The sequence below is a fragment of the Staurois parvus genome, unplaced genomic scaffold, assembly GCF_062004578.1.
Source record: "Staurois parvus isolate SC_StPar_1 unplaced genomic scaffold, SC_StPar_1.0 ptg000173l, whole genome shotgun sequence".
NCBI lineage: Eukaryota > Metazoa > Chordata > Amphibia > Anura > Ranidae > Staurois > Staurois parvus.
Genome location: NW_028317969.1, coordinates 4,083,693 through 4,096,116, shown reverse-complemented (window position 1 = coordinate 4,096,116; position 12,424 = coordinate 4,083,693). Strand labels below are relative to the sequence as shown.

The following is a 12,424-nucleotide window of genomic DNA, read 5'->3' as shown; positions in this document are numbered from 1 at the left end:
TGAAAATTAGCATAAGCCAGGGGTGGACAAATGAAGGCCAATGTCAAGAGCAAGCCAATCAAACCTATGAACCAGCAGATGATTTAGAATCCAGGAAACAATCTTAAATTGACAAAACAAAAAGCTTAAAAACAAGCTGGTTCCAGGTGTAATTTTTCTAAACGTGAGCTCCAGACGAACAGCTAATATTTTATTTGCCAATGTATATGTATTTCTGTCCATAAAATTCTTACTATAGCTTACTTAGCTATATAGCTCCTGGCTTTTGTCAAGCCCCGGTACAACTTATGCTAACATATTCCTTGGACCAGCCAAAAACTTGGTATTAATTGACCCATAGTTTCTTTTGGAAGTAATGGAGAAAGCCAGAGTAACGTTCCTAAGTTTATTTAAGTAAGTTACAGTTCATCCCAAGATATATAAAGCACACACAAGTACTGTAAAGCTTGTAGGACATTCAGCAATTCCTCAAAGTATAAGTCCACAGCAAAAAAAAAACATTACAACGTCAATGGCAGTCTAAGGAGGCGTCCTCCCCACACAGTGATACTGACGCTACAAGGCAGCTTGTGTTAAAAATAAAAGATATGTAAGACGTTTTCTGACCTGGTGTAGTCATCCTCCACAAGCATGTGCTTTGGGATAGGAGAATATCTTCCTGGAGAGATTGGCGTCAGAGGACTCTTGTATTCCAGTGTGCCATTGTTAGCGCTGCTGAGGATGTGACTTTCCAGAGGTGGAGAATACGCTGGTAATAAAAGAAAACTGCGTGTTATCATAGGGCTCATATTCAAAATGGACCTAGAAGAAGATATTTATTTTTTAATGTTAAGCGCATGCATGCTGCGTCAAATATTGTTACAATTGCGGGTATTTATTACCTCCCACAGAGATCACAGTGAGTATTTTTTTTTTTTTAAAGTGATACTGTTGCCATTCATTGTGACATTTCAGGAATTGATTTATGTAGACTGAGATTTCCACAAAAAGATGTTTCCTCTACTTACCAGTGCTGTCAACATTCCCAGGTCTTTGTTGGGTTGCAGGTTCATATGGGCCATTAGTGATGAAAAATATGATGGAGCTTGGAAAGCACATTTGGTTTCATTTTCAGATGTACATCTTTACAATCATTCTGTCCAGCCCTTCCTGTAAACTTTTTTTTTGTGTACTTACCTATGTACCATACCTTTGTTTTCACAGCAGCAACAAATAAACTCGTTGTACGGATTGGCCGTTTAGTTGTGTATCAACCTTTCTTTAGATTGGCAGTTGAAGAATTTATATATACTCACTGGCTAGTTTATTAGGTACATCTTGCTAGTGCCAAGAAAATACCCCCCCCCCCCCCACCTCCACCATTACACCACTGATACAAGGCGGGATGGATCCATGCTTTCATGTTGTTTATGCCAAATTCTGACCTTACCATCTGAATGTCGCAGCAACCAGTCTGCCCATTCTCCACTGACCTCTGACATTAACAAGGCATTTTTGTCCATACAACTGCCGCTCACTGCATATTTTCTCTTTTTTGGGACCATTCTCTGTAAACCCTAGAGGTGGTTGTGCGTGGAAATCCCGGTAGATCAGCAGTTTTTTAGATTCTCAGACCAGCCCATCTGGCACCAACAATCATGCCATGTTCACAGTCACTTAAATCCCTTTTCTTCACCATTCTGATGCTCGGTTTGAACTTCAGCAAGTCGTCTTCACCATGTCTAGATGTCTAAATGCATTGAGTTGCTGCCATGAGATTGGCTGATCAGCAATTTGTGTTATCAAGCAATTGAACAGATGTACCTAATAAAGGGGCCGGTGAGTATGTATACTTTTTAGCGCAGTTCAACCCTATTTTGAACATTTATATTATATATATATACAGTCATGGCCGAAATTGTTGGCACCCTTGATATTTTTCCTGAAAATCAAGTATTTCACACAAAAAAGGTATTGCATTAACACATGTTTTGCTATACACATGTTTATTCCCTTTGTATGTATTGGAACAAATATAAAACAGAGGCAGAAAAGCAAATATGACATAATGTCACACAAAACCCCAAAAATGGGCTGGACAAAAGTATTGGCACCCTTAACTTAATATTTGGTTGCACACCCTTTGGAAAACATAACTGAAATCAGTCGCTTCCTATAACCATCAATAAGCTTCTGACACCTCTCACCCGGAATTTTGGACCACTCTTCCTTTGCAAACAGCTCCAGGTCTCTCTTATTGGAAGGACACCTTTTCCCAACAGCAATTTTAAGATCTCTCCACAGGTGTTCAATGGGATTTAGATCTGGGCTCATTGCTGGCCACTTCAGAACTCTCCAGCGCTTCTTTGCCATCCATTTCTGAGTGCTTTTTGACGTATGTTTGGGGTCATTGTCCTGCTGGAAGACCCAGGATCTTGGACGCAAACCCAGCTTTCTGACACTGGGCCCTACAGTGCGACCCAAAATCCTTTGGTAATCCTCAGATTTCATGATGCCTTGCACACAGTCAAGGCACCCAGTGCCAGAGGCAGCAAAACAACCCCAAAACATCATTGAACCTCCACCATATTTTACCGTAGGTACTGTGTTTTGTTCTTTGTAGGCCTCATTCCGTTTTCGGTAAACAGTAGAATGATGTGCTTTACCGAAAAGCTCTATCTTGGTCTCATCTGTCCACAAGACGTTTTCCCAGAAGGCTTTTGGCTTACTCAAGTACATTTTGGCAAACTGTAGTCTTGCTTTTTTATGTCTCTGTGTCAGCAGTGGGGTCCTCCTGGGTCTCCTGCCATAGCGTTTCATTTCATTTAAATGTCGACGGATAGTTCGCGCTGACACTGATGCTCCCTGAGCCTGCAGGACAGCTTGAATGTCTTTGGAACATGTTTGGGGCTGCTTATCCACCATCCGGACTATTCTGCGTTGCAATCTTTCATCAATTTTCCTCATCCGTCCACGACCAGGGAGATTAGCTACAGTGCCATGGGTTGCAAACTTCTTGATAATGTTGCGCACTGTGGACAAAGGCAAATCTAGTTCTCTGGAGATGGACTTGTAACCTTGAGATTGTTGATATTTTGCCACAATTTTGGTTCTCAGGTCCTCAGACAGTTCTCGTCTCCTCTTTCTGTTGTCCATGCTTAGTGTGGCACAGACAGACACACAATGCAAAGGTTAAGTGAACGTCTCTCCTTTTTATCTGCTTTCAGGTGTGATTTCTATATTGCCCACACCTGTTACTTGCCCCAGGTGAGTTTACAGGAGCATCACATGCTTGTAACATTCTTATTTATCCGCAGTTGTGAAAGGGTGCCAATACTTTTGTCCAGCCCATTTTTGGAGGTTTGTGTGACATTATGTCGAATTTGCTTTCTTTCCTCCCTTTTTTTGTTTTGTCCCAATACACACAAAGGGAATAAACATGTGTATAGCAAAACATGTGTTAATGCAATACGTTTCGTGAGAAATACATGATTTCCTGGAGAAATATCAAGGGTGCCAACAATTTCGGCCATGACTGTATATATATATATATATATATATATATATATATATATATATACTGTATAATATTCATGTAAGTCATTAGAGTAAATTTCTTGCTGGAATTGGACATATTGGACACCTTCAGTTGCCATTGTGCTCTACTGGGCTTCTGATGCACCATTGCTGGAACGGGCTCCCTCCAGGCATACCTACCCTTAAAGTGACAGTAAAGGTTCTGTTATTTAATAAAACAAACAAAAAACACATGTTATACTTACCTGCTCTGTGCAATGGTATTGCACAGAACAGCCCACATCCTCCTCTTCTCAGGTCCCTCATCAGAGCTTCTGGCTTCCCCCCACACTGAGTGCCCTCATAGCAAGCCTCTTGCTATGGGGATACTCATACAGACTTGCTCCCAAGCCAATCTCTGTGTGTCCATTGACACTCAGAGCACAGCTTGGTCCCACCCAGCTCCCTCCCCACTGGCTGTGATTGACAATGGCTCCTGCTGCTGTCTTTGAACCAATGAGGAGGGTGAAAACAGAGAGAGTCTCTGTTCTCATGCACAGCGCTGGATCGCGATCGGACTCTGGTAAGTATAAAGGGGGGGGGGGTGCTTCAGCTTTTAGAATCACTTTAATTTATCATGGGCTACATGTGCTCCAGTACATCATAGACTGGTGTTGGACCACACTACACAGAGGGCCTTGACAAGGTGGAGAAGCTTCCACATATATTTGCAAGGTTGTCCAACTAAAACCTTTGTTTTTAAAGTGAAACTCCAGTCAAAAGCCTTAAAAAAAAATAAAAGGCAGCAGCTACAAAAACTGTAGCTGCACACTTTTTAAAAACATACACTCACCTGTCCCTCGATCCAGTTGTATCCTCTTCACAGGTGGTTTCACTGGCCTTCCTCTCTTTCCGGCGCTGGAATGTTCAGTGTGGGCACCCGGCTATCACAGCCAGGTGCCCACTGGGCATGTACAAGTAGCGCTGCACCTTGTGAATGGTCCTATAGTCTTCTGGGACCTGTCACGTGTCCCAGAAGACTACGGGGAGGGAGGAGGGAGGGGGGAGGACAACTTCCACTTCTGATTGCCTAGGCATTCGCAACCTGTCAGATAACCTGTCAAAATCAGGTACCTGCTCCCCAAAGGTGCCAATCCTTAACAGGGAGCAGGAGATGAGGCCTTAAAGCAGAACTTCCCCTTTTGGGTGGAGCTCTGCTTTAAGCAATGTGTTAGACCGTGTCATTTTTTTGTTTTTTTCTACTGGCTAGCTGGTAAGTGTGCTTGGAAAAGCATTTTGCTTTGTTTGCTCTAAACTTCTTATGAACATCTTCTACTTTGAAGAAAATCAGTGTGTATGCATTATTCATCTTATTCTCATTTTGAATTCAGAGAAAACTTTACTTCATAATGATCAGCAGAACCAAATATATAGGCAGCTGAAGTTGTATGCAAACCTTGAGTTTTTCTGAGCTTTCCAGATGATCTTTCTTATTGAAAAATTGGGTTTCATTTCATACTAGAGGAGCAATACAGAGGGTGGAGTCAACCGTGGCTTTCTAGAAGAAAAATCAAGATATGTATATATCTTCAGCTTCCAATATCTCTCTACTGTTCAATTTTTCATTGAAGGTAACCTCTACCTATGCATTTTTCATTATAGACTTCATTTGCTCATATTTTTAAGACAGACTCACTTTTGGAAGACAATAGAGACAGGTGTCAGGTGTAAGGTGTCAATATTATAGGAAAGCTAACACAGACTTCTAATTCTGCAAATGTTGCTTGCCTGACTGTTGACCCTCTTCCTTCAAGTGTGCAGATTTTTAGCATGCCTTTATTAATTTGCATGCAATGACTACAACTGTCAAAGTCAGAAGGTAAGCCTAAAGGCCAGTCAACTAGTGTTTTCAAATGTAGTTCAGCAATGGTAGCCTTCACATTTCTTTTAGGAAGAACTGTTGCCATCCATATGTCTCATGAGCATTTTTTCTGACCTTACTTTGTGAAGAACTAGAGGGAACCAAGAATGGTCCTTGGTTTTATTACTTTCTTCTTTGGCTTCCAAAGATAACTCAATGAGGGAAGAGTATCTTATTACATGGAGGTTACTCTTATTTATTTATCAGACAACAGAAACTGCATGGAACATCTGTTGTTAGGGGGTCATCACTGATAATTGTACCACAGCATAATAGTTCTGATATTTGGCCTTGTGTGTCTGTCCAGATAGACATCAAAGGAAACAGTGATGATGGAGATTCTGAACAACCACTCTGTTTCTATGTCTTAAATAAGAAGTACAGCCAATGTTTGTTTGGCTGCACTTCTCCTTTGGATCACAGAAGTGTTTTTCATTCTGCACTCCTCTGACCCATTTTCAGCCGATAGTAAACTAAAGTCCACTGTTGGCTGATGTCTCTCAGCCGGTCCAGGTTGGGGAAAGATCATGACCATATGGTTGGGATCCACCCAGGAGCCTAGTCCTGCAACTAGCTCAGCCTCTCAGTGATCTTCGGGGGGGGGGGGGGTAGTGCAGACAGCAGTGACTGACAGTCACCACTCCTCTCTGGTCAGAGTGGGAGGGAGAACTGAGCAGTCATCAGCGGTGTCTGATCACTCAGTTCTGACCCTTAGAGCCAGCGAGGGACAGATGCAGCATTGACAGTAAGGTGAACTTATCCTTTAAAGCTGAACTCCAAGACCTGGATGGAATACATATATGTTGGATCTGTTTTACGTGCCATAGGATTCCTATTTCTTTTCTTCCAGTCCTGATATTCACACAGCTCTATCACACAGAAAAGCACTGTCTGGCATAAGGCTTGTCTTTTCTCTGCTTCAGCTAACACTTACAGGTCTTGTCCCTCCCTCAGCCTGTGACTAGATAGTAAAAGAGAAGCAGCAGACTGATGAGCTCAACTCCCTGCTCCTCTGCTCTGTCCTTCCATCAGCGTGTTCCCTGTGTGCTGCTTCTCTCTCTCTACCAGTCTGAGCTCTGCTGCACATGGGTATTACAAGAGGTTGGTCCTAAATCAAATTCAGGTACATACACTGCGTGCATTTGAAAAAAAATAAATTAATAATGGATTACTTAATACATAGCAGCATTAATTTGTATATTTTATATCTGCGTTTAAAGCTTAACTAACTGATTAGTCTAAATATAAGGGCATTAAATTTCACAAAGTACTTACAGTGAGTGATATCCGGAGGTCCATAAGGATCCGTCATATATATTGTTGTGGGTTTCCCTACTTTTATGTAAACTACATCTGACGTGTTCTTCAGAATCGCTACAGCTTCTTCATGTGTCACTTCTTCTAAACTGTAATTATTAACCTGAAGGAAAGAAAGAAAGAAAAATGTTGAATGATTACTTCCTAGATTGTAAGCTCGAAAGAGTAGGGCCCTCTTACCCCTTGTGTGCTGTTTGATGTTACTGTACTGTTTCATGTATTGTCCCCCCTCTATTGTACAGCGCTGAGCAAACCCTTTGGCGCTATATAAACTCGATAAATAAATAAATAAATAATTACTTCTCTGCATCATTCTACAAATCAGTTGTATACAGCAAAATTGCATGGCCCCTTTCAAACAAGTGTTCCGATCGGGTCTGCCTGTCCGTTTTTCAGGCGGACCTGATTGGACCCTCCACACTGCTCTATGGAGCGGCAGGTGTAAATGGACACAAGTCACCCACCTACCTCCAATTTGATCTGACCCACAAAAAAGAAATGGAAAATAATCTGTTTCCTTTCTTCTGGGCAGATCAGAAGGGATCAAATTAGAAGGCAGTTGGGTGTAAACAGGCAGTCCATCCCTTTACATCCAACTGCCCATAGAGCAGAGCGGGCTTTGTCTGCATAAGCCGAGTGGACATGGACCAGTGACCTTCCCTTTCTGTTCTGTTCAGTGGGAATCAGCAGACAGATCCCCCTCTGAGCAAGAGGAATGGAAGCTGAGTCTGCCACATGTGAAAAGGGCCTTAAACAGATGCAAGACATGGCTCCTTTCACATGAACATTCTGATCGGGTTCACCTGTCCACAGGAGCGGACTGACCATTTGGAAACTCGGGCACTGCCCGAGGGCCCGGGGTCAGTAGGGGGCCCCATGAGATGCCCCTGGTACCTTTTTCATAGGCTTTTTTGAGTTTGGGCAAGGACACAGGGGCCCAATGATCCCATATTACCCAGGGGCCCCATGAGTTGTCAGTCCACCCCTGCCTGTCCATTTGTTGGACCTTCCTTTCTGCTCTACACAGTGGCAGGTGTAAACAGAAACCTCCAATCCGATTTGATCCAACAAAAACAAACCGAAGGGAATTAGTTTCCTTCTGTCTGGGTGGATTGGATCGGAGGGCAGTTAGGGTTTATTTATATCTGACTGCCCATAGAGCATAAGTAGAGCGGGCATGAACCTATCATCCTCCTGCTCAGCGGTTGATCAGCTGACAGATCCCCTGCTAAGCAAGCGGATGGGAAGCAGAATCCGTCTTCTGTGAAAGGGGCCTTATGGTAGACATACATATAATAACAAACAGTTGGTGGATCTCAGATGGTTTATAATGTGTTTTGACTTGAAAACAATAATTTGTTACAACAAAAAAACTTGGAATTGGTTGAATTTTTTTTGCTAGGGACAATTATTTACGGATCAACCTGCTCATTTTGTGCAATCGATTTCTGAAGGAATCTTTTTTATCGCAGTGATTATGGAGAAATTCCTTAGCTCTGTGAGAGCTCCAAAGGGGAAGGAAGGTGAGCATGAACACCTGGGGATGGGAACACATAATTGGACCTGAATTCAAAAATAAAAATGTTGCCATTTTACTGTATGTGTAACATTTAAAAAATAAGTATTGTCAAGTCACCTATGTTGGTCACATGAGCTTTAAAGTGAGATTAGGTGATGTCACTGCTGTGCTGCTCACTGTTCCTCTTGCCATAGAGGAAGCTGTACCTGAGGACCTGCAGTGCAAGCTTCTCTCTGCTTCTAAGGATATGCAGATTTTGGCTGCATTAAATACCTAAAGGGTAACTCCATTTTCATGAAAAAAATATAGCAACTAAAAAAATATATAATTGCTACACAAGTTTTTGTTATTAAAAATGATCTTTCCTTTTCAATCTGCAGCTCTGTATTTTTCTGTAATGTTTAATGCAATATGGCAACCTGGAGGTGTTCTGTACACAGTTAGTATATGGAACACTCGCCAAGAAATATCATTTCCTACTTGTGTGATTGGATCACTGATTTCCCCAGAAATCTGTCCTAAGATACAAGTAAAATTTAGCCACCCCCTGCAATAGGAGTTTCAGTTCTGGTGAGATACTCCCCAAAGGTTAAATACTTTTAAAGGAATGCTTAACCTGCATCTCGGTAGGAGGACACAGAGTACATCAAGTGATTATAACAAACTTTCCCATTCAGAATCAGTCTGAAAAGGACATGGTGAAACAAACAGCTAACAAAAGAATGGAATCTGCTACAGAGTTTGTTAAAATCTTTGTAATGTACATTGATTGCCCAGAAGGGATTGATTCTTTCCCCAACAAAAGTGGAGTTACTCTTTAAAGTAGAACTAAAAGGAAAACTTTTTTTTAGTTTTGGATAGAGTTAAAAGGGATTAAGGAGATTATCCACTCTTTATTTGTTCCATTTACTATTATTATAACTGAGAGTGAATGTAAAAGAAAATCCCACATTTTGGATGGTCACTAAACAAGGAATGAAGGGGAAATCTGCCAATGGGGAAACTAGTTACGTAGTTATTCTGGTTGAAAAAAGACTCAAGTCCATTTAGTTCAACCAAAAATGGGGGAAAATGTATACAATCCTATATATAGAATCCTACACCCATGGTTGATCCAGAGGAAGGCAAAAAAAACCCAATAAAGCATGATCCAATTTGCTCCTGCAGGGGAAAAAAATCCTTCCTGATCCCCCAAGAGGCATATTCTCTGGATCTACTTTACCTATAAATGTTAGTATCCAGTTATATTATGTGCATTTAGGAAAGAATCCAGGCCTTGTTTAAAACAATCTACTGAGTTGGCCAGAACCAGCTCTTGAGGGAGTTTATTTCACATTTTCACCGCGCTGTGAAAAAGCCTTTCCATATTTGGAGATTAAATCATATATCCTCCAGACATAAAGAGTGCCCCCTTGTCCTCTGTGATGACCTTAAAGAGAATAACTCTACAGCGAGTTCACTATATGGACCACCTATGTGTTTATAAATGTTGATCATATACCCCTTATATATTATACATGGGGATCATATCCCCCCTTATGTATTCTACATGGAGATCATATCCCCCCTTATGTGATATACATGGTGATCATATCCCCCTTATGTATTATAGATGGAGATCATATCCCCCCCTTATGTATTATACATGGTGATCATATCCCCCCGTATGTATTATACATGGAGATCATATCCCCCCTTATGTATTATACACGGAGATCATATCCCCCCTTATGTATTATACACGGTGATCATATCCCCCCTTATGTATTATACATGGAGATCATACCCCCCTTATGTATTATACATGGAGATCATATCCCCCCTTATGTATTATACATGGAGATCATATCCCCCCTTATGTATTATACATGGAGATCATATCCCCCCTTATGTATTATACATGGAGATCATATCCCCCCTTATGTATTATACATGGTGATCATATCCCCCCCTTATGTATTATACATGGATATCATATCCCCCCTTAATCTCCTCTTCTCAAGAGATAATAAATTCAGTTCCTCTAATCTTTCCTCATAGCTGAGCTCCTCCATGCCTCTTATCACGTTGGTTGCCCTTCTCTGTACTTTCTCCAGTTCCCTGATATCCTTTTTGTGAATTTGTGCCCAAAACTGAACTGCATATTTCAGATGAGGTCTTACTAATGATTTGTACAGGTGTAATATATCATCTCTCTCTCTGGAGTCTATACCTCTTTTTAATACAAGAGAGGATTTTGCTCACTTAGGAAACTGCAGCTTGGCATTGCATGCCATTATTAAGCTTATGATCTACCAGAACTCCCATATCCTTCTCCACCATTGATTCCCCCAGTTGTATCCCATACCAATGGTGAGCTCAGATCTCCATACTGGAATCCCTGACAGCAGTGACAGCACAGGGAGGAATCTGAACCCTGCCCATGCCTGCCAAAAATGGAGGCATATATTTTGGGTGTAGTTGGTTACCAAGCCTCAAATTTTGAAAGAAAAAAACTTTGTGTAGCAGTCACTCTCACCATCAGCAACCTATCCCCGACTTGTAGGCGGCCATCTTTTTGTGCTGCTCCTCCTTCGATAATTTTGGTTACATAAATACTGTTGTCCCCTGGAATGTGCTGGTTTCCGACTCCTCCTGCGATGCTGAAACCCAAACCTGTATTGGGTTCAAACATATAATTAGTTACAAGATATAATTAGTTACAAGACACACAATTTATATTCACAGTGCCAGATTAAAAGGATTGTAAACGCTCAAGGTTTTTTACTTTCATTCTATGCAGCAGCCCCTCTTAATACTTACCTAAGCCCCAGTGCAATGTGCACAAGAGTCTCAGCTCTCAAGGGACTCTCCCTCCTCAGTGGCTTCTGTTTATCACAGCCAGTGAGCCAACAAGAAAGAGGGGGCAGGGCAGAGCAGTGGTTTTCTGTGTTAAAGGAAACACAGAGCAGCGGCTCAGGAGTAAGCCAGCCTGCGTGCTCCCATAGCAAGCTGCTTGCTCTGAGGGCACTCAGCAGGAGGGAGGGGCCAGGAGAACCAGAGAAGAGGAGGATTGGAGTTGCTCTGTGCAAAACCACAGCACAGAGCAGGCAATTGTTGAAGCCGTAGTCACTTTAATGTGTGTTAAAGTCAAAGCAAGTCTAAATGAGCCAATTAGCATATAAAACATTGCATCATTGTCTGAATGTGCTGAACAAAACATGTTCTTTACAGAACTGTCATCAGAGCAGTGACTCGTTCCTTATAGCGGGACTTAGTGGGGTTGCAGTAAGACAAAACACAAAATTAGCTAACCCATAGTGCTTTATGAATGCATTGTAATGGAATTAATGTTTATTTTTTAATCAAGGGTTGTAAATACACTATATGACTAACATTTTGTGGACACCCTTCCAATTCATTGAGTTCAGGCGTTTCCATTGAAATGTACTGTTAATACTACTGCATGTAAAGACATTTTAGACTAAATACTTGTCCAGTACTGTGGTAAGTTTAGGGTATGGCCTTATCTGTTCCAGCATGAATGTGCTGCTGGGTACAAAGCCAGCTCCATAAAAGACATGGTATGACTAGTTTGGTGTAGAGGAACTCGAGTGGCTTGCAAAGAGCCCTGACCTCAACCCTACTGAAAACTTTTGCGATGAGTTGGAACACCAATGGTGAGCCAGGCCATCTTACCCAGCATCAGTACCTGACCTCACAGGTGCTCTTTGGCTGAATGGGCATGAACTCACACAGGCACACTCAAAAATATTGTGGAAAGTCCTCACAGAAGAGTGGAGGCTGGTATAGTAAAAAAGGAAATGATGTGTGTGTGGGTGTGTGGCAGGGGGAGTGGGTCAGTCATTAAAGTACTGTATACTTAAAGGGAAAAACTTTTTTTTTATAGTTTTGACAGAGTGGAGATGGATTAGAACATCAATTAGGTTTTTATTGCAGCCAACGTTAGGGAGATTCACCCGCTCTAGTTGTCCTGTTTACCATTATCATCAAAAATGAAAGTAAAGAATGGGACCAATTCTGGTGACCCGTGGGTCCCAAAGGAATTCCCTTAATTTGCTAGGATTATTTCTCATGTCCTGTTTTGACTATGAGACAAGAAGTATAAGTAAATCTCTCCAGTGGGATACATAGGGCAAAAAAAATAAACTGGCAGGGGTTATAACCCTCCC

At 41.7% G+C, this 12,424-nt stretch overlaps 1 protein-coding gene across 9 annotated transcripts in view; it reads right to left on the bottom strand.

Moving 5' to 3' along the window:
• Positions 1 to 12,424, bottom strand: part of DLG2 (discs large MAGUK scaffold protein 2) — a 2,035,798-nt gene that overhangs the window by 692,032 nt on the left and 1,331,342 nt on the right. For all 9 annotated transcript variants that reach the window (XM_089676759.1, XM_089676760.1, XM_089676764.1 and 6 more), the window contains 3 exons: positions 10,771 to 10,907; positions 6,692 to 6,836; positions 607 to 748 (listed from right to left, as the gene is read on the bottom strand). In XM_089676759.1, coding sequence (XP_089532885.1) covers positions 607 to 748; positions 6,692 to 6,836; positions 10,771 to 10,907 — 424 coding nt within the window. The remainder of the gene's footprint in view (positions 1 to 606; positions 749 to 6,691; positions 6,837 to 10,770; positions 10,908 to 12,424) is intronic.